This window comes from Conger conger, chromosome 10 (genome assembly GCF_963514075.1).
Source record: "Conger conger chromosome 10, fConCon1.1, whole genome shotgun sequence".
In the NCBI taxonomy this organism is placed as follows: Eukaryota; Metazoa; Chordata; class Actinopteri; order Anguilliformes; family Congridae; genus Conger; species Conger conger.
The window spans coordinates 30,026,411-30,053,222 of NC_083769.1; the positions used below are offsets into that span (position 1 = coordinate 30,026,411).

The 26,812-nt window shown below is 42.0% G+C and overlaps 1 protein-coding gene across 3 annotated transcripts in view; it reads left to right on the forward strand.

The window, feature by feature from the left end:
- The first annotated feature begins 2,411 nt into the window (after positions 1-2,411).
- Positions 2,412-26,812, forward strand: part of LOC133138991 (death-inducer obliterator 1-like) — a 29,507-nt gene continuing 5,106 nt past the window's right edge. Inside the window, exons 1-17 of one of the 3 annotated variants that reach the window (XM_061258202.1) lie at positions 2,412-2,517; positions 8,730-8,794; positions 9,504-9,619; positions 10,050-10,163; positions 10,491-11,208; positions 11,417-11,732; positions 11,963-12,157; positions 12,577-12,775; positions 21,778-22,222; positions 22,390-22,549; positions 22,797-22,913; positions 23,008-23,163; positions 23,593-23,728; positions 23,884-24,361; positions 24,791-24,944; positions 25,041-25,130; positions 25,254-25,449. In XM_061258202.1, the coding sequence (XP_061114186.1) occupies positions 9,523-9,619; positions 10,050-10,163; positions 10,491-11,208; positions 11,417-11,732; positions 11,963-12,157; positions 12,577-12,775; positions 21,778-22,222; positions 22,390-22,549; positions 22,797-22,913; positions 23,008-23,163; positions 23,593-23,728; positions 23,884-24,361; positions 24,791-24,944; positions 25,041-25,130; positions 25,254-25,449 (3,571 nt within the window). In that variant the 5' untranslated portion in view covers positions 2,412-2,517; positions 8,730-8,794; positions 9,504-9,522. Of the gene's footprint in view, positions 2,518-8,729; positions 8,795-9,503; positions 9,620-10,049; positions 10,164-10,490; positions 11,209-11,416; positions 11,733-11,962; positions 12,158-12,576; positions 12,776-21,777; positions 22,223-22,389; positions 22,550-22,796; positions 22,914-23,007; positions 23,164-23,592; positions 23,729-23,883; positions 24,362-24,790; positions 24,945-25,040; positions 25,131-25,253; positions 25,515-26,812 lie in introns of those variants that run through there. The other 2 variants (XM_061258203.1, XM_061258204.1) reach the window with 2 other exon arrangements.

Below are 26,812 nucleotides of genomic sequence, written 5' to 3' on the forward strand. Positions count from 1 at the left end.
GCTGCAGCTTCGGCAGTCGCTGAAGCAAAAACCCGGGTATGGGAGGAGTTCGGGGAGGCTATGGAGAAGGACTTTCGGTTGGCCACGAGGAAGTTCTGGCAAACCATCCGACGACTCAGAAAGGGAAAGCAGGGCTTGTCTCAGGCTGTTTTCAGCAGGGGAGGAGAACTGCTGACCCGGACTGGGGATATTGTCGGGCGGTGGAAAGAGCACTTCGAGGAGCTCCTGAACCCGAACAACACGTCCTCTGTGGAAGAGGCAGAGCCTGAAGACTCGGGGGAATCTGCACCTATATCCCTGGCGGAAGTTGCTGAGGTAGTCAAAAAGCTCCTCAGTGGCAAGTCGCCGGGTGTAGATGAGATTCGCCCTGAGATGCTGAAGGCTCTGGACATTGTTGGGCTGTCTTGGCTGACACGCCTCTTCAGTGTCGCGTGGAGAACGGGGACAGTACCTGTAGAGTGGCAGACCGGGGTGGTGGTCCCCATTTTCAAGAAGGGGGACCGGAGGGTGTGCTCCAATTACCGGGGTATCACACTCCTCAGCCTCCCTGGGAAAGCTTACTCTAGGGTACTGGAAAGGAGGCTCCGACCGACGGTCGAACCTCGGATTCAGGAGGAGCAATGTGGCTTCCGTCCTGGCCGTGGAACAGTGGACCAGCTCTTTACCTTGGCAGGGTTGCTGGCGGGGTCATGGGAGTTTGCCCATCCAGTCCACATGTGCTTTGTGGACTTGGAGAAGGCTTTCGACCGTGTCCCCCGGGGAACCCTGTGGGGTGTACTGCGGGAGTATGGGGTACCGGGGCCGTTGTTACGAGCCATCAGGTCCCTGTATAACCAAAGTGAGAGCTGTGTCCGCATTCTCGGCACAAAGTCAAGCACGTTTCCGGTGGGTGTTGGACTCCGCCAAGGTTGCCCCTTGTCACCGGTCCTGTTTGTGGTATTCATGGACAGGATATCAAGGCGCAGCCGAGGTGAGGAGAGTGACCTCAGAATTGCATCTCTGCTTTTTGCGGATGATGTGGTTCTGCTGGCTTCATCGGACCGTGACCTTCAGCACGCACTGGAGCGGTTTGCAGCCGAGTGTGAAGCGGCCGGGACGAGAGTCAGCACCTCCAAGTCCGAGGCCATGGTTCTCTGCCGGAAAACGGTGGATTGCTCCCTCCGGGTTGGGAACGAGTCTTTGCCCCAAGTGAAGGAGTTCAAGTATCTCAGGGTCTTGTTCACGAGTGAGGGTAGAAGGGAGCGTGAGATCGACAGGCGGATCGGTGCAGCGTCAGCAGTAATGCGGGCGTTGCACCGGACCGTTGTGGTGAAGAAGGAGCTGAGCCGGAAGGCGAAGCTCTCGATTTACTGGTCAATCTACGTCCCAACCCTCACCTATGGTCACGAGCTTTGGGTGGTGACCGAAAGAACGAGATCGCGTATACAAGCGGCCGAAATGAGCTTCCTCTGTAGGGTGGCCGGGCTCAGCCTTAGAGATAGGGTGAGGAGCTCGGACATCCGGAGGGAGCTCGGAGTAGAGCCGCTGCTCCTTCGCGTCGAAAGGAGCCAATTGAGGTGGTTCGGGCATCTGATCAGGATGCCTCCCGGGCGCCTCCCTTTGGAGGTTTTCCGGGCTCGTCCAACTGGGCGGAGACCCCGAGGGAGACCCAGAGCCCGCTGGAGAGATTATATATCTCTCCTGGCCAGGGAACACCTCGGGATCCCCCAGGAGGAGCTAGAATGCGTTGCTGGGGAGAGGGACGCCTGGAATACCCGGCTTTGCCTACTGCCCCCGCGACCCGACTCCGGATAAGCGGGTGATGATGGATGGATGGATGGATGGATGGTTCACCAACTGTTACAGACTAATGATGAAAGGTAGTGTGCACCAGTTTGAGAGCAGAGCTACAGCGTTTGACACCTTGATGAACCCAGTGATGCACAGATGACCTCGATCCACAGGAACCACATTCTGCAGCCTAAACCCAGGGTAAGGTGTTACAAACTCCCATGAAATCCAACTATAGCTACTTTCAAATAACTTCTGCTCTCCTCATTAAAACAAAACATACAAAAATAAAGAATTTAGGCTCTATTGGAAATAGGGTATAATTTAGGCCTATCCCATGTGTCACATACTTTTAAATCAGTTTGTGATTAAGTCGAACGATATGCCAATAATTTTGTGTCAAATCATCGTTCACAAATGGACATTTAACTGTCACACCGTGCGCACGTGCACGTATTTGTATAATTATGTACGTACTCGCTCAAGAAATGTCGTTTTTCTCTAACGAAAATGAGACTGACTGTGAAACCTTAAATAACTGCTGTTATCAGAAATGGTACAGTACACTGCTAAATTGAAACAAAATACTTGTCAGCTGCACTCCTAACCTGTAGTGTCGCCATACTTCCAGACAGCATTTCCTTCATGCCGTAGATCATTTTCCTCCCACCTCAAAGCGAGCGAAGACGTCCAGAAAACGGAGAGCTAAGAGGACAGCATCACATAAAGTAACGGTGAAAATCGCATGTGAGTTAATCGATTTAGCCCCTTAATACAAGTGACACACAGAGCATTTCTGCAGGTACAAGAAGTAGCATCTTACTCAACAGCTAGCTGTTCAGTTTCGCAGTAACTGGCGCTTTTGTAAACTAGCTAGCTAGCGGCTAGTAGCTAGGCTAGCTGTGTGGAAACACAATTCAGCGTTGAAGGTATGCTGTTTCTAGCTATTTAGCTACATGGCCAGTCACTAACAGTCTGGTTTTTCGATTTACTTGGTTAATTAGGTAATCATCTTAACTATATTTCATGGACTGAACTTTTATGGATGCAAGTGGGAACGAAGGTTGTAACGTTAGCTTACTAGTTAGCTACAAACGTTACTACTGCTAGCTAGCTAGATGTCTAACGCGAGTTACCTAGCTAGCAAATGGCAAACGTTAACTAACTACTAAAGGGTATTTCAGTCTCTTCCCTAACTAGCAAGCTATCTATTTAGCGATGTAACAGTTAGTTACATTAATTTTACGTACCGTAACTTCTTGGGCTCCGCAAAGGTGAACTAGATTAATTCACAAATCCCACGTAAACATTTTGACAACTTTGCTAACTAATATAGTGTTAGCTTGTTGACTTGTCCAATATTTATTGTAAAGTCAGCTATTCTGGGTTTTAATTGGACTGACACGGCCAAGTGGCCACAATAATTGAAGGGACAGCCAACTTCTGTCAGCTAACGATAGCTAACTTACGTCTGCTTTATCTCATGTTTTTCCATAGATCTATATAAACTATGGAGCAATTAGGTCGCTGGTCAACTTAGTTTAGTGCTAGTTTTCTTTTTCTAGGAGTCTTGGTCACCCGAGAACCCTGCCTATTTTCACTTCAGTAATGTCTTGCTCTCCTGCCTTGTTTATGAAAAACAGAATTCACATGAGCTGTGTAGTGAGATTAGGACCAGTGTCCCCCTTGAGTGTGTATTTCATAATCTTACTGTACTACGGAGCCTGAACTGGTTGACAAGGATGTGCCGGAAGTCGTCCTAAGTTCGCTTCACTGCTGTTTTTCTTGTTGTGCAATACGCAGTCGACGTTAGATCAACCACTATGTGCAAGTACATTGCTTAGTTGTTTAGCTTATATCCTCTGTCGTGACTCATAGTGCATTTGAATTGAATTGGTATGCATTTGTCTCAGTGGAATAAAACGAAGTGTTTTATATATATATTAATATTGGGTACACTGGTGCTCTCATTTTAAGAGCATATGCTCCTAAAAAATCTGAATGTGTGCTAACTAAAAACACACTTATGTGTAATTGGGATGCATTGTGCTCCAAACGTCTTCAACCTAGTCCAGATTATGTTAACCTGTGGGTGCATAAATATACATTTTATGTGAATTTCTGTGTATTTATCTATCCACATAAAACATAAATGTGGTTTGGCAAACCTTGCTTGTGTGCTCAAAGGGGCAACCTTGGTGGGTTTCCTGTGGTCTTCAAGACTAATTGTTATTTGTGAAAGCATTACATTATTGGAGAAATCAACCATGTGTGTGAGTTGACAATTTTGCTCAAACTTTGTGAAAATCTTCTTTAAAAAGAATATAAAGAGCATCCAAAACATTAGCCTCATTGGATTTGTCATTCTAGAGATATTGGCTAGATATCTGTTGGTCAGCCCAACTCCTGTGATTTAGCTTGCTAAAGAAGCTTTTTTCATGAAGGTTCCCAAGTGCAGGTTTAAATGAACACAACCTTAAGTGTGTAAATCAAATGTACAACACAACCTTTATAAACAAATCAATGTGCATGTAAAAGCAACACAACCATTATAAACAAATCAATGTGCATGTAAGAACAATACAACCATATGTGAACAAATGTGCAGGTGTTGGCATTAGTAATAACACATGCTATGTAAACAAATCAAATGAACAGCACTGATTCTCTCCTTCATAATGAAATAAGGTGCTGCTGGTCTAACAGCCTGTATGAATCTTTGTTCACTTGAGATTGAAATTAAAAAATGTCAGCATATTTACTTTGTTTGGTAGTAGTCATTTGCGAGGGGAGACAATGTGCCCACTGGCACTGAACGATCTCTCTGAAGGCACACTGGTTGCTGGGATGCACAAAGGCTTCCTGGCAACCCTGGCATAGTGAGGCAGCTCTGATGCATGGCCCCTCCACCACACCAGTGGATCTTCTTCTGCTGGAATGGATGGCCGAGACAGGTAGACCTTTCACTCTGTCTTCTGCCTCCTGAGGTAATCTTTCTCAGACCAGCCAGGCCTTTCCCCTCTGGTGCTGCTTTGGGGGTGTTGGTGCTGCAGGTGCTTTGTGGTTCTTCCCTGACTTGTGCAGGTGCCAGCTTCAAGGCCTCCTGGACACAGATGTCATCTTTTCCAGCCTCAGGCTCATCAAAAACACTAATTTTGAACCACTGAAACAAGCCATGTGCATGACTCTCTTTGCCTTCTCTGTGTATCTGTTGTTAAGGTCTTCTCTTATTACCCCTTTCATCTCCTTGGTCAGGGATGGCTCCTTATCCTTTTCCACCAGAACATCACCTGTGTTGTGGTCAAGGACAGGCATGATGACTGACTGTGTCATTCGTGTCTCTGAGGCAAGTGCATCTGTATGCTTGCTCGGAGGTTCAAGGACACTTATTTTGGCATCTTTGGGCATCAGGTGCCATGTTCCTCTTTCTCCAGGCAGTTCTGCACAGACTGGCTGCTGTTGGCTGAGGAAACGCTCAAGCGTGTTTTGTGTAGATCCCCATCGGGTCACCACATCATGGATCAGAGCCTTCTGTGGCATGTTGAGGGCATCTTGCTTTTCCCTCAGTTCTCTCCTTCTCTTCCAGCTCCATGAGAAGCCTTGGACCAGAGGATGGCCGGCCTTGACTGCTGGGCCAACTCTGAGTTTTCAGAGCGTTTGAGATGGCCAGGTTCAAATTATGGCCCATGCACCCAAGCTGCAAACTCTTCAGAAGCCTTATCATGTTTGTTGCGTTGTCTGTGGTTATGCAGACCAGGTCTTTCTCTCTTCCAGCATATTCTCAAAAAACTCTGTGAGCTGAGTAATCATCTAGGAAGAACTGTGTTTCCAGGCAGTTGCCAGTCTGGGGTGAGGCATTGGATCGTGAAGTGTAGGCTTGCTTTCACTCGTCCAGAGGTCAATAGTTGCAGCAAGCCATGTGCTTTGAGCCAAACCTTTTCCAACATCAGCTTTAGCCTCGTTGTACAGGTTTTGGATTTCAGTCTTGGACATGTTCTTTGTGATGTAATATGAATGGGCTATAGTGAGGTCTTGATTTTATTGATGTAGGTGCATAAGCAGCCTGTCTTTTAAATGCTTGCTTGTGTGTCTGTGTCATTGTAGATGAGGACAAGGGACCAGTAGCATCACTGGGTTTGCCTGCTGCACGCCCACTCTCTCTACAAGGGAATTGCAAATGTATTATCATTATTGGTGTTGTATTTGAGTATATGCAGTGACCCCATGCACAATTTACATAGATACAAATTCTTTTTAAGATGATGATGGTGATGGTTGGCATTTATATAGCGCCTTTATCCAAAGCACTGTACAATTGATCCTTCGCATTCTACCATTCATACACACACTCGCACACCGACGGCGATTGGCTGCCATGCAAGGCGCCGACCAGCTCGTCAGGAGCATTTGGGGGTTAGGTGGCTTGCTCGGGGACACTTCGACACAGCCCGGGCGGGGGATCGAACCGGCAACCCTCCGACTGCCAGACGACTGCTCTTACTGCGTGAACCATGTTGCCAAGATGACAGTAATGTGTGTGATAGTAATTGCAATGAGCCAAACAATTGACATAAATACAGAGGAGTCTTGTATAGGAGTCTATAGTGTTTCTCCTGTTGGAACACTTGCAACCAATTCGATGATTGCCACATTTTAAATTAACAAAATATGTTGGCTGGGTTACTAAACTACCTAACGTGCGCAATGGGCGAATAGAGTCTTTAGACACACAACATGTACAGCAGCAAAATAACGTGTAGCGTTTACGAGTAGGTAAAACTGAAAGCATGCATGTTGTGCAGACCGGGTGACCATCTTCGATCAAGTTTCACTGCCTGTCACTGTCTTCCGCCATGTTTTTATTGCCGTAAAACAAACCCATGTTGCCTGCATGCCTGCACCTGGGGGACTGTTAGCTTTGGTTGATGCTGCACAGTATTTACCATGGGTTTTTCAAAGTGCAGTAATCAAACACGGTTTTAATGATAATTACGTTTTGAAATGGTAATGCTAACCATTGGGAATTTTACTGTGGTTTAGCGTGAATGTACGATACATAAGACATTTGTGTTCTGAATTGCTTGAAGCAGTACTGACTGCATGCACAGTGCTATGCACAGTATTCCGAATGAGCAGAATGACTAGATCAATTGCGAGTTATTGTTTTGAGTCAAAGAACCTGAAATACTCATGCAAGTAACAAGTGTTCAATAGACGCACAGTAGAAAGGTCGTTGAGTAGGCGCCAGAAACGCAACAATACAATTTTTATTGCTGATTTTTACTTTTTTTAAATGGCAATCTTATAAAAAACAAACTGATTCTTCTTCATTTATGTTGTTCAGGAACAGTTTTGGAAATGCTGAGGTACTGGGTCTGATTGAACCTCACCATGTCATTTCTTGGTGCAATTGCATTTTTGTTGGCAGGATTTATTAAACATCGATATTTGAATAATGATGTAAATGATGATATGCAGTTCAAATGCCATTTTCTGCAAAATAAATGATCATCTTGTAAACGATACACCATGTTTTCAGGATCATTTTTAGTTCATCCAGTTTGTTGTCAGATTATCTATTCTGTTGACTTGTTGGGATGCGCAAGACATATGACTGGTCTCCAAAAGTGTCTGACCAGCGTAGCAATATGTAACATTGCCTTTTCCTTGTGACCTCTCCACCACAAGTGAATAAAAAATGTCCTATTTTTTCATTTTAAGAAATCATTTTATTATGTAGCTTGTTAATCGACCAACATGACAATTTACATTGAATTATGCCTTAATTATGGCTTGATTACCAAAGTAGATTGATGTTGTTATATGAAAAAAATGCCACTGGTGGTGTTAGGTGTGTCACTCACCATGTATTTAAATATAGTGATTCACTTACAGGAACTTGCTTGAGGAATGTGAAAGCAAGTGCCTAAAATCCAAAAAGTGTCTTTAAAATGAAGTTTGATTTCTTGCCCAATATTACCGTGTCCGATGATATTGTAGGGGCGCCTGTAAACTGTAGATATTGGGCTGACATTGACTCAGGCGATAACAATTGATAGAATGGTTGTATTTCAACATACGTTTTGAATCTTGACTGTCGCTGGCAGCTGGTTGGAAGTGGGTCATAATTGGTTGATGCATTGCCCAGGGAGGAAATGTTTCAGTTTTGTCCATTGCCACTGCAGAGCCACACCTGAAGATGATACTCCTTTGAGGCTCTTCAACTGGAGCAATTGTAGAAGTGACAGTTTGCATGCACTTCAGAGGAATTGATTGGGGGTTTTTTCAGTGATAAGGCGAGCTAGTGAATATGATTTGGTACTTCATTTTTCTTGTCTAGGGCTAAATGGTAACTTCGCTAAATATAGTTCAAATTGAGTCTGAAACTACTGCTTGCTAAACTCTCTTCCAGAAGTTTCTCAAAAGTTAACATTTGGTTCTCAAACATGAGTTTGCTCAAATTGATTACCCCTATGCTTTCATTAGCATTTTGTCAAACTATTGGCAATTGGTAAGTGAGCAATGATCTTTTTTCAGGCAGTTCAGTCGTTGCGAATAACAATGCAGCCTATTTGTGGGGAAAGAAAATAAATGAATAAAAACAATATTTTAAAATCTATTGCATTTTCACCAAAGCTTCAACACCATTATCAGTTAGGAATCCATGTTTTGAGTTATGGCCACATGATTCATTGTTTGGAGGCCATTTGTGTTAACAAGGAGGTGTGCCTAATAAAGTATATGTACTACATTATTTTAAGGTTTTAAGGTGTGTAAAAAATATATAGATTTATCTGCCCTAACTCTCCATATTCATGTCTTCCATTCAAATACAATTAAATAAAAAATTTTAAACAATTAAAAATGTTCACCTCCATTTGGGTTGTAAGTCGGCTGTATTGAGAAAATGCAAGCATTCAATTCCATTGTAGCAAATGTTCTATTTGTAATTGTTTTAGGTGGTGACAGCGGTCAAATGTCGATCCTGCCCGCTTTTAGCTTCTCCGCAGTGGATCACGCTCAGGTATCACCTATCAGCCGCTTACATTTTACAGCTCTAGAATATTTACAGTTCTGCTTTCACTTTCAACTGTTTCTACTGTGCACACTGAATATTTGTACACTGCAGTTCCTACTACCCTTTATGTCGGCCGTGTATTTAGAGGGGCCTGTTTCGTGTAATGGGAGTACACTGTGGGAGAGCTTAATATTTTCTTTCAGTTAAGTTCATATTTGGAATATAATGGGCTTAATCAAATTTAATGGTCTCCTTTATTGTCAGAGGATTATGTGGGCTACATTCATAATGCTGTAGAGATCTGACTTGTGCACCAATTGTAAGTGTTTTTTTTTTCCGTTGGTTTTTTCATATTAGAATTTCATAATGGCAGAATCTTGCTATGAAGCAGTTAGAATAATACAGTAACAAATAAATAACTATTGTAAAACCCTTTGTTTTATGATCAAAATCTTTACTATTTGCATATTCTCAAGGCTATCCTAGCTAGGATGTTAGTAGGGATCCTTTTGTAACAGTCATCAATTTGGCAATTATGAACCACACAATGGCTCTCATTTTGTCATGTTTGCCTTATAGATATATAAAAAAAATAGAAATAACTTGTGCAGTTTCTTTTGGAGTTCATACCAGAAAAACAGCTGTTACTAAAGCTTGAGTCAGACTGAGCCTGTCTTTTGGACTTTTATGTTGCCTGTACTGGCTCACCCAACAGAGCTGCCATTTTGGAGACTATGTTGAGTGACACAGACCCCCTCCTGCCCTCCTGTAGCGAGCCTTATCAGTTGGGCCTGAAGTGTGTTCCAGAACAAGACGGCAGCCATAACAGAGGTAAATGCACACATTAGTGAGAGAATATGCCTACCTTGCCTTTTTTGCATCCTTTCACTCTGTTCCTTTAATCTTTAAATTGATCCCAATTCTCAGTGTAGCATGTGTACTATTTAACATTATGCTATGTTTTGGCTAGTTGTATTGGGTAACAAATGTCACAAGTTAATTATTATTATTTTTTTTAATGTAGAGTTTTACTAGCTAGATAGATAGATGCTCGTGCATCTATGCTAGATAGCCAACTAAATTGTGAAATTGTGTATTCAGCTCTAGTTTCCTTTTCTCTCTGGTAATTACTGACAGTCTTCACAAGACTCCCAGATGAAGGGAGGGTGGAAAGCCAGGAATTTGTGATCCAAAACTGATGATGCTGCTTCAGAGACAAAATCGAAATATCTTAAATATTTGTTTTCCTCTTTTTAACTAGGTGTAATATTTCAAAATTGTGGCTTGTCAGCTATGGAGAAACATTTGAGTTCTGAGCTTTCTCCAACTCCAAGGTTGGACCCGAGCCAGGATGCTGTGGATATAAACTGTCAAGGTACTTTGGAAAATATCTTGAGTATTCCGCTTTGGTATCACGCAAGATCAAGAGTGAATTTTCTTGTAGGACAACATGAATTCTGAAACTTATTATGTAAAATAAACTGCCCCTAACCCCCCCTTACAAAGTCCATCATAAAAAGGTTGCATTGCTTTGCTTTCCCTCTTGTCTGATCTGTTCTCATTTTTTACTTGCAAAATGTGCCTGATATTTTATTTGTACTAATATCTGACAATATATCCTGCTAGGTGTTTGTAACTTTCACATTGCACCCGTCTTCTCTAAGAAGGGCTTAGGAAATACTGTCCTTTATTGCTCTGACAGCTTCCGCAGTCGATGAGAAAGAGGGGTGTGCTAATGAAGATGCTGAAAAGTTAGCGGAACCTGTGCAGGTTTTAAGACCGACCAGCAAGGAGTTTAAAAAGACCTGGGGATTCCGCCGTACCACGATTGCCCAAAGAGAAGCGCCCGCAGATTCCGACAGGCAGGACTGCGGGAACGCACCTGTGCGCCGCAGTGGCAGGCAGGCTAGGTGCGCGTGCAAGGCGGAAGAGTCTATTCCAACCACCAAACGAGGACGAGGAGTGAGGAAGAGTGCCCCTGCCTGCCTGGAGAATCCCAAACCCTTGTTCCAAATACCCACTGATGCAGAAACCCTCGGGGTGTCTGTCAGTGAGGGCACAAGTTCAGACCAGACCGACAGCGAGGAGCTCACCTTAAAGGAACTGCTGGACCGGCTGAAGAAGCGGCGCAAGAAAGACCAGTTTGAGCCGCACAGAGAGACGCACTCCCTGAGCAAGGAGGAGCAGGAGAGCAGCCTAGATAAACCTGAAGTGCCTGAAGTCATCAAGGGAATGCCATCTGAAACTTCAGCTGGGGGAACCGGACAGGACTCCAGGTCCACTGGGAAGAGCCCTGAATCCAGTGCGAGGGGAAAACCCATCTTAAACAGTGAAGAGGAGGAAGAGTTGCCTGGTAAATCGGACAAGAGCCACTGCCCCGACACACTGTATTGCATGTGTCGTCAGAGGCACAACAACAGGTATGTGTGCATCTGTCTCCTTTCCATAGAAAATGAGCTTGCCACAGTTTCTATCACTGCATTTCCAATGAAAGGATTTTTGCAAGAGGTCTTGAGTTTTTTTAATTTATTTTTATTTATTTTATATCCCCCCCCCCCCCCCCCCCCCCTTTCTGTTTTGGAGGACCTTGGTGCCTTTGTTGTAGCTCTAAGCGCTGTCTCTGTGCAGGTTCATGATCTGCTGTGACCAGTGCGAGGAGTGGTTCCACGGAGACTGTGTGGGCATCACAGAGGCACGTGGCCGGCTGCTGGAGAAGAATGGGGAGGACTACACCTGTCCCAACTGCACCCGGCAGAGGAGCCAGGCTGCAGCCGACGGGAGCTTGGAGGGCAACAAGCAGGCCCGGGCTGAAGAGAGTCCATCATGTCAGACAGTGCCCTCTACTGATATGAAAAATAATCATGTGGAGGACCAGGGGATCAAGGGGAAAATAGAAAAAATTTCTAATCCCAGCGAGAAAAAGAAAATGAAAATATTTCAGCCAGTAGGTTTAAGCGTTGTCGTTGCTATCAGTAGAATTCTTCATTCCAAGACTAGATTTCACTTCATATCGGTCTGTAGTATCTATAAATGTGTATATATAGTGTTCTTACACCTTACAGAATACATTTATATAAACAAAAAATGCTTTCTGGTCTCAAATATAGTCATCCATTTATATTTAAAAAAATGATTTGTTTATAATACGTATTCCATGTCTGCTTTTGCTTGCAGGTGGAGGAAACCAGCGCACTGCCAAAGTGTATTGGCCCTAGCTGTGGTAAAAGTGCTTTGCCGGACTCTGTTTACTGTGGTACCGAATGCATCCTCAAACACGCTGCAGCCGCAATGAAGTCCCTCACTACAGTGAAGGAGCCCACACCTAAACCTCAATCTCAAAAGAAACTTTCGACTAAATCCATTCCAAAGGTAACATCTTTTTTCCAAAGTACCTGGCAACGTTTTTTTTTTTCCCCCATACAGTCCTGAGCATTGTGATTTCTGCAGATTGTGGAGGGGCCTTTCATGCCATTGAGCACCTGCTTCTTAGGGACTTTCTAGTGTCTTTCCAGTTCCTAACTGACTATGACCTGATTTTCGTGTGAATACCACCATCTCACAAGTTGGATTTAAGTGATTTTACATTTGTAGTTACAAAACCCAGATAAGGCTGGACTATGTGTGCAAATTCTGGAAAATTCAAGGTTATGACATGAAGCGTGGGCATTACAACAGGCTTTCATGCCATGTGCTTCCCCAATTAACAGGTTTTCAGCAAGTTTACGTAGTTGGGTTTCTCAGGAATATTGCTAATGAAAAATGTTTTATTGACTCTTGTTTATTCTTAGGGCCTGAAAAGAACTCTCCCTGAGAGGTCTAGGAGAAGGTCACTGGAATCGTGCAGCAGGGCTGAAGAGGACGAGTCCAGTAGTGAGGAGGAGGCAGTGGTGGAGCGGGACTGCCCCTTCTGGTCCAGCAACCATAATTGCAATACAGTAAACCCAGAAAAGACAACAGCCATTCCATCGGCTGTGTTTTACAAGTCGTGTAGGTATCTCATAGGTTTTCAACATTAAGGCTGTTTATTCCTGAATCATTGTTCTCTGATTTTCAAGGTATCTAGAGCTTTTTTCACAGGTTTAAAATAGTCAGGTTTGCTCAAGCTTCTCATCTTTATATTAGATCAATTCTATTAGTGCATTTACTGTGGTATCTAGATGATATTCCAGATGCATGGATCCATAGCAGGTAAGTATGCAACGCAAAAATAAACTGTGGTATGATGCTCAAGGTAGGTATGCGAGTTCAGTCGAACCTAAACCGCTTTAAAAACATAGTACAAGCTCCTTAATATGCTTGTCCCCGTTCAGAAAATTATCATTGAAGCCCACAGTGAGGAAGGTCGAATGAAGATGCCAATCAAAGAAGCATGCCGAATGTGAGCATTTGGTGTCTTTACTTACCTAAACATTCTAGAAGTATGCATTATGTTAGGCCAATATAAAAATATCCTCCTTCCCTCAAATTTGGGATTTTCAAAGCATTTCCTTTTAGCCTTTTCTAGAATAGTTTGGCACCGATTTGTATATATATATATATTTTTTTGCTTCTGGTTTCATTGTACAAGGGTTGTCCCATATTCTGCACTATTTATTCTTCTGAAGATTGTTCCAAATCAGGTAGGTCCCAATATAGGATTTCTAATCATAAGCGTACACTACCGGTCAAAGGTTTTAGAACACCCTGATTTTTCCAGTTTTTTATTGAAATTCAAGCCGTTCAAGTCCAATGAATAGCTTGAAATGGTACAAAGGTAAGTAGTGAACTGCTAGAGGTTAAAAAAAAAAAGGTAAGGTTACCCAAAACTGAAAAATAATATACATTTCAGAATTATACAAAAAGGCCTTTTTCAGGGAACAAGAAATGGGTTAACAACTTAAAGCTGTTCTGCAGCAATGGAGGTTGATCAAGCCTTGAAAGTTGGTGCTACCAATTCCTACAGGTGTTCCAACTTTTCTTGATTACTTACAACCCCCTCTGTCTGCATAAAAGTAGTGTTGGAACAGACTATGGTACCATACCCTTGTGAGCATCATTTGAACAGTATTGTACTGCAGAAAGTAGTGTGTTACTATAAAAATGGCGAGAAAAAGGCAATTAACAATGGAAGAGAGACAGACCGTCATGACACTTAAAAATGTAGGGCTTTCCTACAGAGAAATTGCGAAGAAAGTCAAGGTGTCAGTGAGTACAGTTTCCTTCACCATCAAAAGGCACTCAGAAACTGGGAGAAACTCTGACAGGAAGAGGTCTGGCAGACCCAAAGCCACAACAGAATCAGAAGACAAGTTTCTGAGAGTCAACAGCTTGCGTGATAGGCGGCTCACAGGACAACAGCTTCAAGCACAGCTTAATAGTGGTCGTAGTAAGCAAGTCTCAGTTTCAACTGTGAAGAGAAGACTTCGACTTGCAGGTTTGAACGGTCGAGTTGCAGCAAGAAAGCCATTGCTAAGACGTCAGAATAAGAAGAGGAGGCTTGCCTGGGCCATGAAACACCGCCAATGGACGACTGAAGACTGGAAGAAGGTGTTATGGACTGATGAATCAAAGTTTGAAATCTTCGGTTCATCACGCAGGATTTTTGTACGCCGTCGAGTAGGCGAAAGGATGGTTCCTCAGTGTGTGAAATCAACTGTTAAACATGGAGGAGGAAGCGTGATGGTCTGGGGCTGTTTTTCTGGATCCAGGGTCGGTGACCCTGAACCAAAACGGCTACCACAGCATTCTGCAGCGCCATGCAGTACCCTCTGGTATGCGCCTAGTTGGTCGGGTTCATCCTACAGCAAGATAATGACCCAAAACATACATCCAAGCTATGCCAGAACTACCTCAGGAAAAAAGAACAAGATGGTAAGCTTGAAAACATGGAGTGGCCAGCACAGTCTCCAGACTTAAACCCCATCGAGCTGATTTGGGATGAACTGGACAGAAGAGTGAAAGCAAAGCAACAGAGTTGGGAAGAACTTTCTGCAGAATATTTGATTTCCATTGTAGAAAGAATGCCACGAGTGTTCAGCTGTTATATCTGCCAAAGGTGGCTACTTTGATGAGTCAATACATTTTGGTTTATAAATTGATTCCATGATTTATTTTTTAACCTCAATTGTTTATTTGTTCTATGCTTTCATTTCAGAGTACAATGAGACATTAAACTGCATAATTTTCAATAAAAAACAGGAAAAATTGGGGTGTTCTAAAACTTTTGACCGGTAGTGTATATATTTCAATATTGATTGATTGATTGATTGATTGAATGAAAGTAATCAGAAAATACGTGCTTCGAATTTCAAGCAGGAACATCATCAACGTGGTGGTGTGTGTGTGTGTGTGTGTGTTGGGGGGGGGGGGGGGCATGGCAATTTCGCATTCATCCATTTGTCAGGTATCATCATATCCTACAATCGGTACGATCTCAAAATACATGTCAAAAACTAGAAGGCAATACAGAAATTCTGTGTAATATTAAATTACATTCTATGAAACAGCCCTGCTGAGCCAATGTTTTAGTAAGGACTTGAACCTGCCTGGAACAATGATTTATTTTAGGTTCCACTGTTTGTTCCACGAGTAGAATAAGAACAGTAGAGGGAGGTCTCCTTGCCCATACCGGACTTCTTAAACGATCCATATCAGTTGAATTTCCTCTTGTCATAAATTTGGGCATCACTGGGGAGCTTAAAATAGTAACAGATAATTGGCAACATCACTGTAGACAATGGTGTGCTCAAGACACATTTTTTATCTGGTTTACTCTTTCCTGTACACTAAGCCAATTTAAGTGAGAGCTGGCAGGAAGTTTTTAAATAATTAAAATAATTCTGACCAACTTATTTAGGAAAGTTTAAAGTTTGTATTTTAAGGACCATGGTAAACCAGCCACAACGTGCATAATTAAAATAATTTAGGATTAGAGATCCGGCCAGTGGACCTTCTGTGTCATACTTTCTTAAGGTTATTATTTTCAATTTTGTCCCCAATTTTCTTTTTTCGGGCACCACGGATGGCTTGAACCGCCAACCTTCCAGGTTCCACTCAAGCACCTTAGCCACAAGGCTATTGACTGCCACAATTGGCTCCAGGTTTCCCCCTGGACTAGGTTATAGTCCGCCCCTGGTTGGCTCCAGTATAGGTATTTCAGCCACCTATTCAGTGTCAGGTCAATGGGAACAATATGGTGAATATACAAAGTTAATGTTTTCCCACAGGAAAAGGTACCTTTTTTTATTTTTTTTATTTCATCAGTTTCCCCATGTGTCGATTAGTGGAGGAGCCGCCTTCAGTGGCTCCAATTTGTACAACATGGCGCAGCCCGTAATCTTCTGCTGTTTCAAAATGTTGACAAGTCCAAGGATAATCAATGGGTGACATAACATGCACACACACTAATCTATGATTTATATCCTCCATCTGTACTCTGCCTTTTAGATACAAGCTCACCCAATTATCAGCAGCCACTGTAAAACCCAATACTTTAAATTTCATCAAGAGGATGGTGGAATCAACTTAAAATCCTTTTCGAGGTTTAACAAAACTATCTAAATTTACCCCCATCTATTTCTTAGATGATCCATCAGATAAAGCAGACATGTATTTGTACACATGGATCAAGCAGACATGATTCAACTTAAGAAACTCCTTGGGAAAACCTGGGGGGAATGTTATTGATGGACATTGCTTTGGTTATATTGAGTTCACAGTATTTCTGTAGGACAATTGACTCAAACTTACTCTTAACTCACACGATCAAACTCATTCGAGTTGAATCCCTTTCTGTGAATGAAGAACTTTGACCTCAGACAATTCAGTGATTTTTGTCAGATGGATGTCCATTATTTCAAATTCACTTTGGTTTATTTTGTGTTGCACAAACAAGTCACAGTTAAGTAGGCTGTTTGGATTAACCAGTGGCATGCGGTGTAAGCTAGACTACTGCTGCACTGCCAATACTGGTATTTTCCAGTTCTCATTTGAAAACAAAGTAAAAGTAAAATTTAAAAGTGCATGAGGAGAGCTTTGACATTGACAGTATTAAATTAATATCACCACATTATATTCACATAATGCTCAACGCCATTGGATTTATCCAGTTATCTGGACTGACACTTTGACAATATTCATGGCAAAGATCTGCAATACGCAATTTTTGTCTTTGAAACTATCTTATGATGCATGTTTTGTTAAAGATTGTGCCAAGTCGTAGTTAAGAGTGGTATATAAAATGTTGCCAACTCTCTCTCTCTCATGCGCGCGCACACACACACACACACACACACACACACACACTCACACTCACACTCACACACACACAAGGTGAAATAGCCGTGCAGTGCCATGCAGTTGCATTGTCCAATTACATACATTTGTTACCATTTCTTTTCTTTTTTTTGTGGTGGGTTGTTTGGCTGGTGAGCCAAAAAGTTAATGTCAAGCCCCGTTTACTTGGGTGATGTGGCTACATTTACTGCACAACTCTGAAGTTAAACCTGGAAAACCTGAAAAGAGTGACAACTTTATAATTCAAGTACATTTGGCAATGAGTGTAGTATGAATATTAAACAGTTTTTGAATTTAGGTTGCATTCGAAATGCATGATTGGGAGAAAGGGAAAATAAAAACGGCATAGAATAAAGCCAAGTTTCCATCACAGATTGTCTTTTGTAAAGTGCCTGCTTGCCTGAACATTTTGCTGCCGTCGAACAGTTCCAGCACTCATCATTGCTGGCTACAGTACACTCCAGCCACCCAATGAGCTGTGCTTGCAGCAGTGAGCAAACTTCCTTAACACACCGCAGTCCTGCATCCAGGGGGTGTTTTAGTCACACGATTCGGGCCATGGAGAATTTGATATGTGATGTGGAGCCTGATATCTGCTGCCCTGGATTATTTGAAGACTGTTAGACGGCTCAGTTTGTGCGAAGCTGTGAAAACATTGGAAGAGATGAAGATGTGGAACAGTTTGTGATAAAAAGATTACATTGCCTTGCACAATATACATTATTGCCATGTCTGTGCTGCCACTGAGAAGAAGCAGCCTCTCCCTCACAGTAGTTTTTGATTGCTGGACATGTGATATTAAAAGAAAAAAATTGGTCCCAAGAATCAGTTAAACTACAAAAGAAATGGAAAAAAGGATCGAGGCTGGTTAAGAAAAGGTGCTTGGAGTGTTTTAATAGTTTATCAGAGCCTGCACCAATACTACTTTCATTGCCAGCCAAATACCCTTAACAAAATGATTGGATTTAAAGCACTTGACTGTTTGCTTGCAATATGCTTTCCAATAAATTATTTCAGGAAGCTACATTTATTGCAGTTTAAGGTAGAATAACACATTTGAGGAATAAATGATTGCAAAGAAGACAATTTTATGTAGACTGCTCCGGTTCTTGTAACAAATAGAAGGGATCGCTACATTTCTAAATGCATATTTGGCTTCCAAATGACTTGCTTAATTCAATTTAAGTATTTTTGCAGATGGTTGAGCTAAAAATGTAAGTAGTTAATCTTTGGAATAGTCGTTAGATACCATGTGGCAAATTGCAATATACAGTTAATTACAGTGTTACTCTGTATCCAGGCTTTTACTTTATTTTTAGCCTGAGTTCTAGTTTCGTTTTGGCATCCTAAAGCTGTAACTGATCCAAGAATAAGAAATGCCAACACCAAAGCGTATTGCCCTCTTGTGGTGATGAGGAGAGATTCATCCAAGATTAATAGATTGACAGGATTTGTCATGCTTGCTTATAATGCTTGGTCACCTCTTGGCCTGTGTTGTAAGCAATGTAATTGAATGTTTTTAGATCAAGTGCTGAAATGGTCAACAGTTCTCTAGATGTAATGATACACAGTCATAATTGTTTTTCTAGTTCATGATTAATCTCAACTTCTCAAAGTCACAGGAGTGTGTAAGAAATAAGGGAGCTCTACTGCTAGTATTGTCAAGTAAAGTCAAGTTTAGATTTTAAATAGTTCCATGCACTTGAAACTGTTGTCTGTAACACGTTGTGAAGACCTGGGTTTAAAAAAGAAAATAAAAGAAAACTTTAATCTTCCTTAAACCCCATTTACAGATCTGAAAATCTAGCTTCTGTTTCTCAGAATTTGAAATGAACGGAGCTTGAGGCTGCATAACCACATTTAATTTGCCTACCGAACTGTCCAGAGTCACCTGTGGCTTCTGAAAAAATTATATACAGAAATTAAATGTCTTTCTACTGCTAATACACTTTTGCGGACACATTCGAGTCACTGTAGTGCTTTTGAGTACAGTGAGCACCATAATTCATTGGACAGTGACACTTTTTTTTTTTTTGGTTCTGTACTAGCACGTTGAATGATATTTGAAAGGATGCAATGACAGGTTGAGGTTGAAGTGCAGACTGCATGTTAATTTACAGTCCCCTCCGAAAGTATTGGAACACTAAGGTCAATTCCTTTATTTTTGCTTTATACCGAAGACAATTGAGTTTGAGGTTAAAAGATGTACATGAGATGATGGATCTGAATTTCACCTTTTATTTCCTGGTATTTTTATCTAGATTTTTATCTAGACAACTTGGAACATATCACCTTTTGTATCAGACCACCCAATGTTTAGGTGTGTAAAAGTATTAGAACATGTGACTGACACAGGTGTGCTGTTAGATTCATTGGTGAATAGATCTGAATGTCAACTCTTGGTTTTAGCCTTCGGTTTTGCCTTTGAAGACTTTGTGTGTTAGAAAACCAACATGAAGACCAGAGAGCTGTCTTTGGGAGAAATCAAGCCATTTCGAAGCTTTGTAAAGAGGGGTAAATATCAGAGCCATTGCACAAGCATTGGGGGTACCTTGTACAGCAACTTGGAATGAAAAAGAAAAACCGCTGGCGTACTAAGCAACAGACATCAAACAGGTTGACCAAGAAATGCAGCGGTTGATAGTAGAAACATTGTGAGAGCTGTGAAGAAAACCCCCAAAACATCAGTCAGTGACATCACAAACAATCTCCACTGGGCAGGGTTGAAGGTATCTCAATCAACTGTTCAAAGAAGACTTGGAGAACAGCAATATAGAGGCTTTACCCCAAGATGCAAACATCTCATCTGTAGTAAGAATCAGATTACAATTTACGTGGTACAGAGATGAGCCACAAACATTCTGGAACAAAGTTTTATGGACTGATGAGGCCAAGTTTAACCTTTACCAAAGTGTGAAAGAAGGGATCTGCCCATAATCCAAAACATACAAGCTCATTTGTGAAGCACGGTGCAGGAAGTGTCATGGCTTGCGCTTGCATGGCTGCTTCTGGATTGGGCTCACCAATCTTTATTGATGGTGTAACTCATGATGGTAGCAGCAGGATGAATTCACAAGTCAGTTGATTAGACTAAGCAGGAGACAGTCCTCCCCTGGATCAATGCAGGGTTAAGGGCCTTGCTCAAGGGCCAAGTGCGGATGTTATTGTGGCTAGACTGGGGATCAAACCATCAACCTTGCAGTTCCCAGTCATGTACCGTAACCACTACGCTACAGGCTGCCCTAATGTACTTAAAATACTCTCTGTTTCAATACTTTTGCTCACCTAAAAATTGGGTGGTCTGATGCCAGAGGTGCTATGTTCTAAGTAATTGAACACATCTAGATGTAAATACCAGGAAATAAAATCTGATAATCTGAACTCTCGTCTCATCTTCTAATCTCAACCCCAAATGGTCCCCCTATTTTAAGGTCCTAAAGTATTTGTTGAATTGGTTTCACAAATGTGTATTCATTGTGTCATTTGTGAATGCTGCTTTGATGTCTAGTTTTGATTCTAGACTTTATACTTGCTTTTGTTTTGATGGGGTGACAACATGAGGAAGACAGCAATGTTACTGCAAATTAAAATGGCCATCATAAGGCTCAGAAATCTGGAACATAAAAAAAATAAAAAAATTAAAAACACTCCTGCAATGCAGGGGGTACACCACCAGATTGAAACCACTGATAAGATTAGTGTTTGCTAAAAAGGCACCTGAAAGAGCCATAAGAGCTCTGGGACTGTACAAAAAAAAAAAGGGGGGGGGGGGGGGGGGGGCGCTATGTACAAAAGGCTCTACAATTCATAAACTGTTCATCTGATATGGATGAAAATACCCTCAAATTATAGCTGACACTTAAAACTCATTTTATTCTTTCAAACTGTAAGTGCTAGAGTACAGAATAACAAAAAATGTGTACCTGTCCAATGAATCCTTACCAGGACTATGCACTTCTGATAACCTCTAATACTGCTGTTTGGGTACCACTGTTGTAGAGCTGGCTGTTCCTAAAACATTCATGATTGCACTATATGAACTGATCAAGCGAATGGAGAAAAATTCTTTCCTGCTTCAGTTAGGACTAGCTTTTACTGGTTATTTTAACTGTGAAGTCCTGGTAATATGAGAACTTGGGGATGGTTAATTCTGGCAGTACCGTAATTGAAGAATAAGGGTGATTGGTCGTAATCTGTTGGGCGGGGGGGGGGGGGGGGTTCTTCCACTGAACATTCTGAGATTACTGCTGAGATCACAGTTGTACGATCTCTGGGCTGGAGCAAGGATGCTTTTCTTTCGTCTGATTATACTACGTTCTACCTGTAAATATTAGTACTATATTACATCATTTGCAGTTCACATTTTCACAGTCCGTCTGTGTATAACGTTTTTTGTTATAAAAATTATTAAATTGCACAATACATTGTTTGCTTATTTTAAAATATGTTTTCATATTTTGAAATTATGTGTATCATTAGAAATTGATCTTGCTGCGTACATTATTGATTTACTTTGACTCGTAGGTCTATATACGTATTTGTATTAATACTTAACCCCTCACAGTGTTCGTGACAAAGATGTTTATTTTACCTATACCTTGCTGTGGACTGCTTATAATTTTGTTGAATGCAAATGGGAAGTACTGCACACATCTTGTCTGGTAAGTAAAGATTGTATTGCGCTCATTGTTTCCCTTTGTGCTCTCTTTGAACAGCTGGGAAGGAGAGTGAAGAGATTGATTGCAAGAAAGAGTCTCCACTTAGCTTCACCTTCCCCAGGGGCAATCAAAAGACCCCTATCCTGGGAGTCCCTCCCACAAAGAGGACCAAGCTTTTGTCCCAACCTATGAGCTGTGATGAAGATTCCAAGAACTTCACACATCCTCCAAGCAAATGTCCCACATCCAGAAAGCGCAGTCCAGCTCTCACTTCCCAGCCTTCCTGCCCACTGACCTCTCGACGTCGCACCTTGGATGCCTTAAGGTTGAGCATGACCACCTGCAATGTCCCCAGTAAGCTGCCCCGACAGCAGAATCTTCCTCCAGCGCCATCCTCTGCAGCTTTAACTCCTGCCACCCCCTCAGTGCCCTCCCATGTCCAGCTAAACATTACGATCAGACACAACATCCGCCGATCACTTGCTGAAATCCTGTTCAAAAGGTAAGAACATCAGGGATCAGTCAGTGGCCCAGTGAACATAACCATGATCACTAATGGCATTGTACTGATTACATTGTGACAAATTTTTCTGATGCCATGGAATTTAAAGTGCAAGACAAGGTTACAATTGTTCTCTTCTTTATAGTCAATGTGTCCATTTTTTTTAGGGTGAGTGACAGTGATGACCTAGACATGTGTGAGAGAGATGTTGGGAAACTTGCTGTCGGCATTGAGAAGGAAATGTACAACCTGTTTTTAAACACTGACAACGATTACAAGAACAAGTACAGATCAATTATGTTCAACCTGAAAGATCCAAAAAACATGGTGAGGGAGAGACCTTTTCTCTGTGTTTCATGCCTTGTGTAATGTTGTGTAACACAGTAGTCCTGTGCATGTTTCTCTTTCAGTCTAGTTATTTGTTTTATGTCACAGTGCGACTTGATATATTGATATATTATATGATATATTACATGTTACTTTGTAACATGTGCTCTATTCCCTTTTGTACAAAACATTTTTATTTGATTTATTTATTTATTTATTATATTTTTATTTTTATTTTCCTCCCCAGGGGTTGTTCACTCAAGTGGTAAGGGGTGAAGTGACCCCATTTAAGCTGGTGAGATTGAGCCCAGAAGAGCTCTTGTGTAAAGACGTTGCGAGATCGATGCTCCGGGAGAAGGCTGAGGTAGCTGTGTGATGGTGTTTTAGGATTAGATTCATGAATAAATCTGACATGAGAACTTGAAAAATTCTTAAATGCTTGTTTTTTTGGGGGGCAGATCCTAGAGCACAGGCCCAAAGCCCAGGCAGGGCAGCTGAAACAAGGCCTGAAACAGGAGCGATCACCCCCTGTAGACACGGAAGAATCTCCTCCCATCTTAGGAGACATCTGTAGTTCAGCAGCCTCTTCGTCGCCCTGCATCGCTCCTGCACCTGTAAGTGGTGACTCTCTTACTGCATATCCCATGTAATGCTTACACACTGCACCATTTGCTCAATGGTTTGACAGGCAGCAAATTACATTTCTTTATGCCTCCATAGCCTTGCATGTTCTGTGGTCTGCTTGCACTGTAGCTTGCTCAGAAAGCCACTTGCTCCACTAAATCACTCGCTGTCAGTAGCAGCACTCATCAAATCACTCAACTCTTAACTCTGAATAAATAATTCAGTATTTGAATGTCAGTTTCATCACAATTGTATGTGTCGTTGGCTTGAATTATGTTCTCATTCTTTAATTTTTTTAATTTGCCATAACTTCTGCTAAGACTTATCCACTACAATTATACTCTCACCATTCTAAGATGATAATGCATTTAGTTACAAGCTTGTTGTAAAGTGGGGTTTTTGTTGTTTCGGAACATCAGGATACAACTGCCACAGTTAATCCAAGACAGCCGGACGTGGTCAGTCCTGTCACAGACCACTTCAGCAAAATGCTGAAAGACACGACTGCTGAGCACAGGACTCACCTCTTCAACCTTAACTGCAAGATATGCACTGGTAAATAACAGAAGGAACCACCAACGCTACTCAACTTATGTTATGTTACTACATATGTTACTGTATCCCCCCATTTAAATGCTTGTTCATCTGTGTACTGAATTCAGAGACGCAGTGATTACAAACCAATTCGCTTTTGTGTCTCTGTGCTTTAGGCCAGATGTCAGCTGACGAAACGCCTGTTCCAAAGAAAGTAAAAAACTCTGTCAACAAAAAAGTTGAGCCCAAAACTAAACCGCTGTCCCACAATTCTAAGGCCGGGGATTACTTGGGCGATGACTCATCCAGCGCTCCAATGGACAGTGCGATGTACCTCATGGAGTCCCCAGCATCTCCGGATGACACTAGCTGTATTGTAACATTGTCAGAACCCATCACCATCCCTGCAGTGCCATCCGTTGTCATTGCAGGCAGGGACCCACGTACAGCCAGCTACCGCCCCCCTGTTACTGTCACCTCAGCTGTCCCCACTACATCAAGCATCTTTGAGTCCAGGCATGACATAATTCCAGTTCTCTCTCCAGCATCCCCTCCTCCTCCCCCTCCCCCTCGCCCTATTCCCAAATCTATCCTGCTCAAACCTACCTCTTCAACAGCCATGCGGTTCTTCACTACTTCTGGATCATCCGCCAGGTGCTTATACTTATACCTCTTTACTGGCCTCATGTAACTTATAAGTAATGAAGTGGAAGCCCTTTCATTCCAATCGTACATTCGTTTTTGGTTTTAGGAAAGTCTAAATATCAGTCTCCCCTGTTCATTAAACAGTGTCTATTGCTCTGAATACCGTGTGCTCCACCTTTCCTTAATTTGGCCTAGTCCCTGTGAAATTGTCTGGGGAAGGAATCCTTTACTGTGGTCTGATTGTCCTGGCTTTAGAGCACCCATTTAGTGTGTTTGTGTTCTTGTTTGTGTGTTCTTGTTTTTGCGTATGTTTCTTTAAGAAAAGAGTTTGTATAATATCTCTGCATGAGTCTGTGTATCAGTGGTGAAAAATGTACAAAATGAAGGGTACCATAAATGAGTTGGGTATTAAGAATATCCCCTGGTTTTGCATTTCAGTATGATGGACTCGCACTCCCCTCCAGGTGGGGACACCGCTCTGTTCCTCTCTAAGCAGGAGGTCCTGTGGAAGGGCTTTATCAACATGCACAGTGTAGCCAAGTTTGTCACCAAGGCCTACCTGGTCTCTGGGTCCTCTGAGTGCCTGAAAGAGGTCTGTCTTAAAGCTTGTCTCAACTCAGAGTCATCCACACATTGTGGAAATCAAGACATAAAAGTAACAGGGTGAAATCTTTCTGTTCCTTTTCAGGACTTACCAGACACAATCCATATTGGTGGCAGGATCTCCCCCGATATAGTGTGGGACTATGTAGCGAAAATCAGGACATCCGTTACAAAGGTGAGACCTTTCGTACCCGGCAGTAGACTGTCTCTGCAGTATGATTAGCATGTTCTGCTTATAAAAACGCAGAACTAGTTTTCTGTTTTGAGTGGGCTCATGCAGCAGTTGTGTTTGTTTCAGGAGCTGTGCCTGATCCGTTTGCACCCAGCGTCAGAGGAGGAGGAAGTGGCGTACATTTCTCTCTTTTCTTACTTGAACAGCAGGGGTCGCTTTGGTGTAGTGGCCAACAACAGCCAGCGCATCAAAGATCTCTACCTCATACCCCTTGGTGCAAAAGCCTCCATCCCGTCCAAACTCATACCTATTGAAGGGCCAGGTAAGCACGGCAAAGGGGTCAGTTCTCAGTGTCCCTTCCACATCGGAAGTTTATTGCTGATGTAATTCTTCACACACAACGGATCTATGACTGCACACAGGCATTCTGCTTCACACCAGTCATAGGTTTTGATTTAGTTTGATTGTTAATGTTTTAAACATGGTAAGTACAAACTGGTGTGCTAATATGTGGTTGCCTTTTTTATTCCAGCTGTTTCTAAAATTGCCACTCAGGGCTACTGAGAAGTATTTATTCCATTTCTGATGTGTAATGTTGTACCACATGTCTTCCCTAAATAAAGAATGTTTGAAATGTACATTTGAAGGTGCTGCATTCTTAGATTCTTAGTCACTCCAAGGTCTCATGGGTTCTCAAACATGACTTCACAATAGAGCCCCACCCCTTTGAAATGGGAAGGGGTGGGGCTCTATTGCTAACAATTTCCGGCATGATTCCCATGTTTCTTTCATGACTTCTTAAAACTAACCTGTACATTTTGTGAGGTAATACAAGACCAGGGTTATGCAAGTGTTATCTGATCTTTTCCTGTATTGAATGATTTTCTGTGATTCTGTGTTCACTCCTTTACATTACATGCTACTGCTTACAAAAATAAGACTGTGTTATCTCTTGATTAAATTGTGAACCATGATATTAGCGGTATTGGAATGAGTTGAGGTGGAGACTACACCAAAGTGAATGTCCAATGAGATCTCATGAACAAAAGCAGGATACACCAGTTCTGCACCCAACAACCGATTCCACCGGACAACATGTGGAGGTTTATTAAGCTATGCCTGATTTTCCTGGAAGATTGTGATGCACATTATTTGTAATGATCACACACATCTGCTGTGATTGTATAATCTGGGTCACTGTGAAGTCACCAGGAGTATCTCTGTCCCACTGATCATAAAACTTGTGAATGTGCAGGAACATTCATATTGATGTATAATAATAGATATTTGGTATGACAGTGAAATTAGATTAAAAAAACTTTAACATTTAAACAATGATTTCAAGCAAGATGATACTTTAAAAACTGACTTAAAATGTAAGTATGTCGAGTCAAATACAGAACTATTAAAATTGGCACTGTATGTTACAAGTGTGTGCCAAAGTACAATGGAGTAACATGAATGCATTTGTCACAGATGCTAACAGTACATCACTGAGAACCTCATCTCTCATCTTCACCTATTAGCTGAATCTTGTGCCAAAAAGTCTTAAATTGGAGCCAGTAGAATTTGTTCAAGCAAATGTGTTCCACAGCTGTGTATTTAAAGATGCTGAAGTGGAAAAGTAATTCTAGATTCTAATTATGAATTTATTATTGCGTGGGTATGGGTGGGGATTTGAGAGG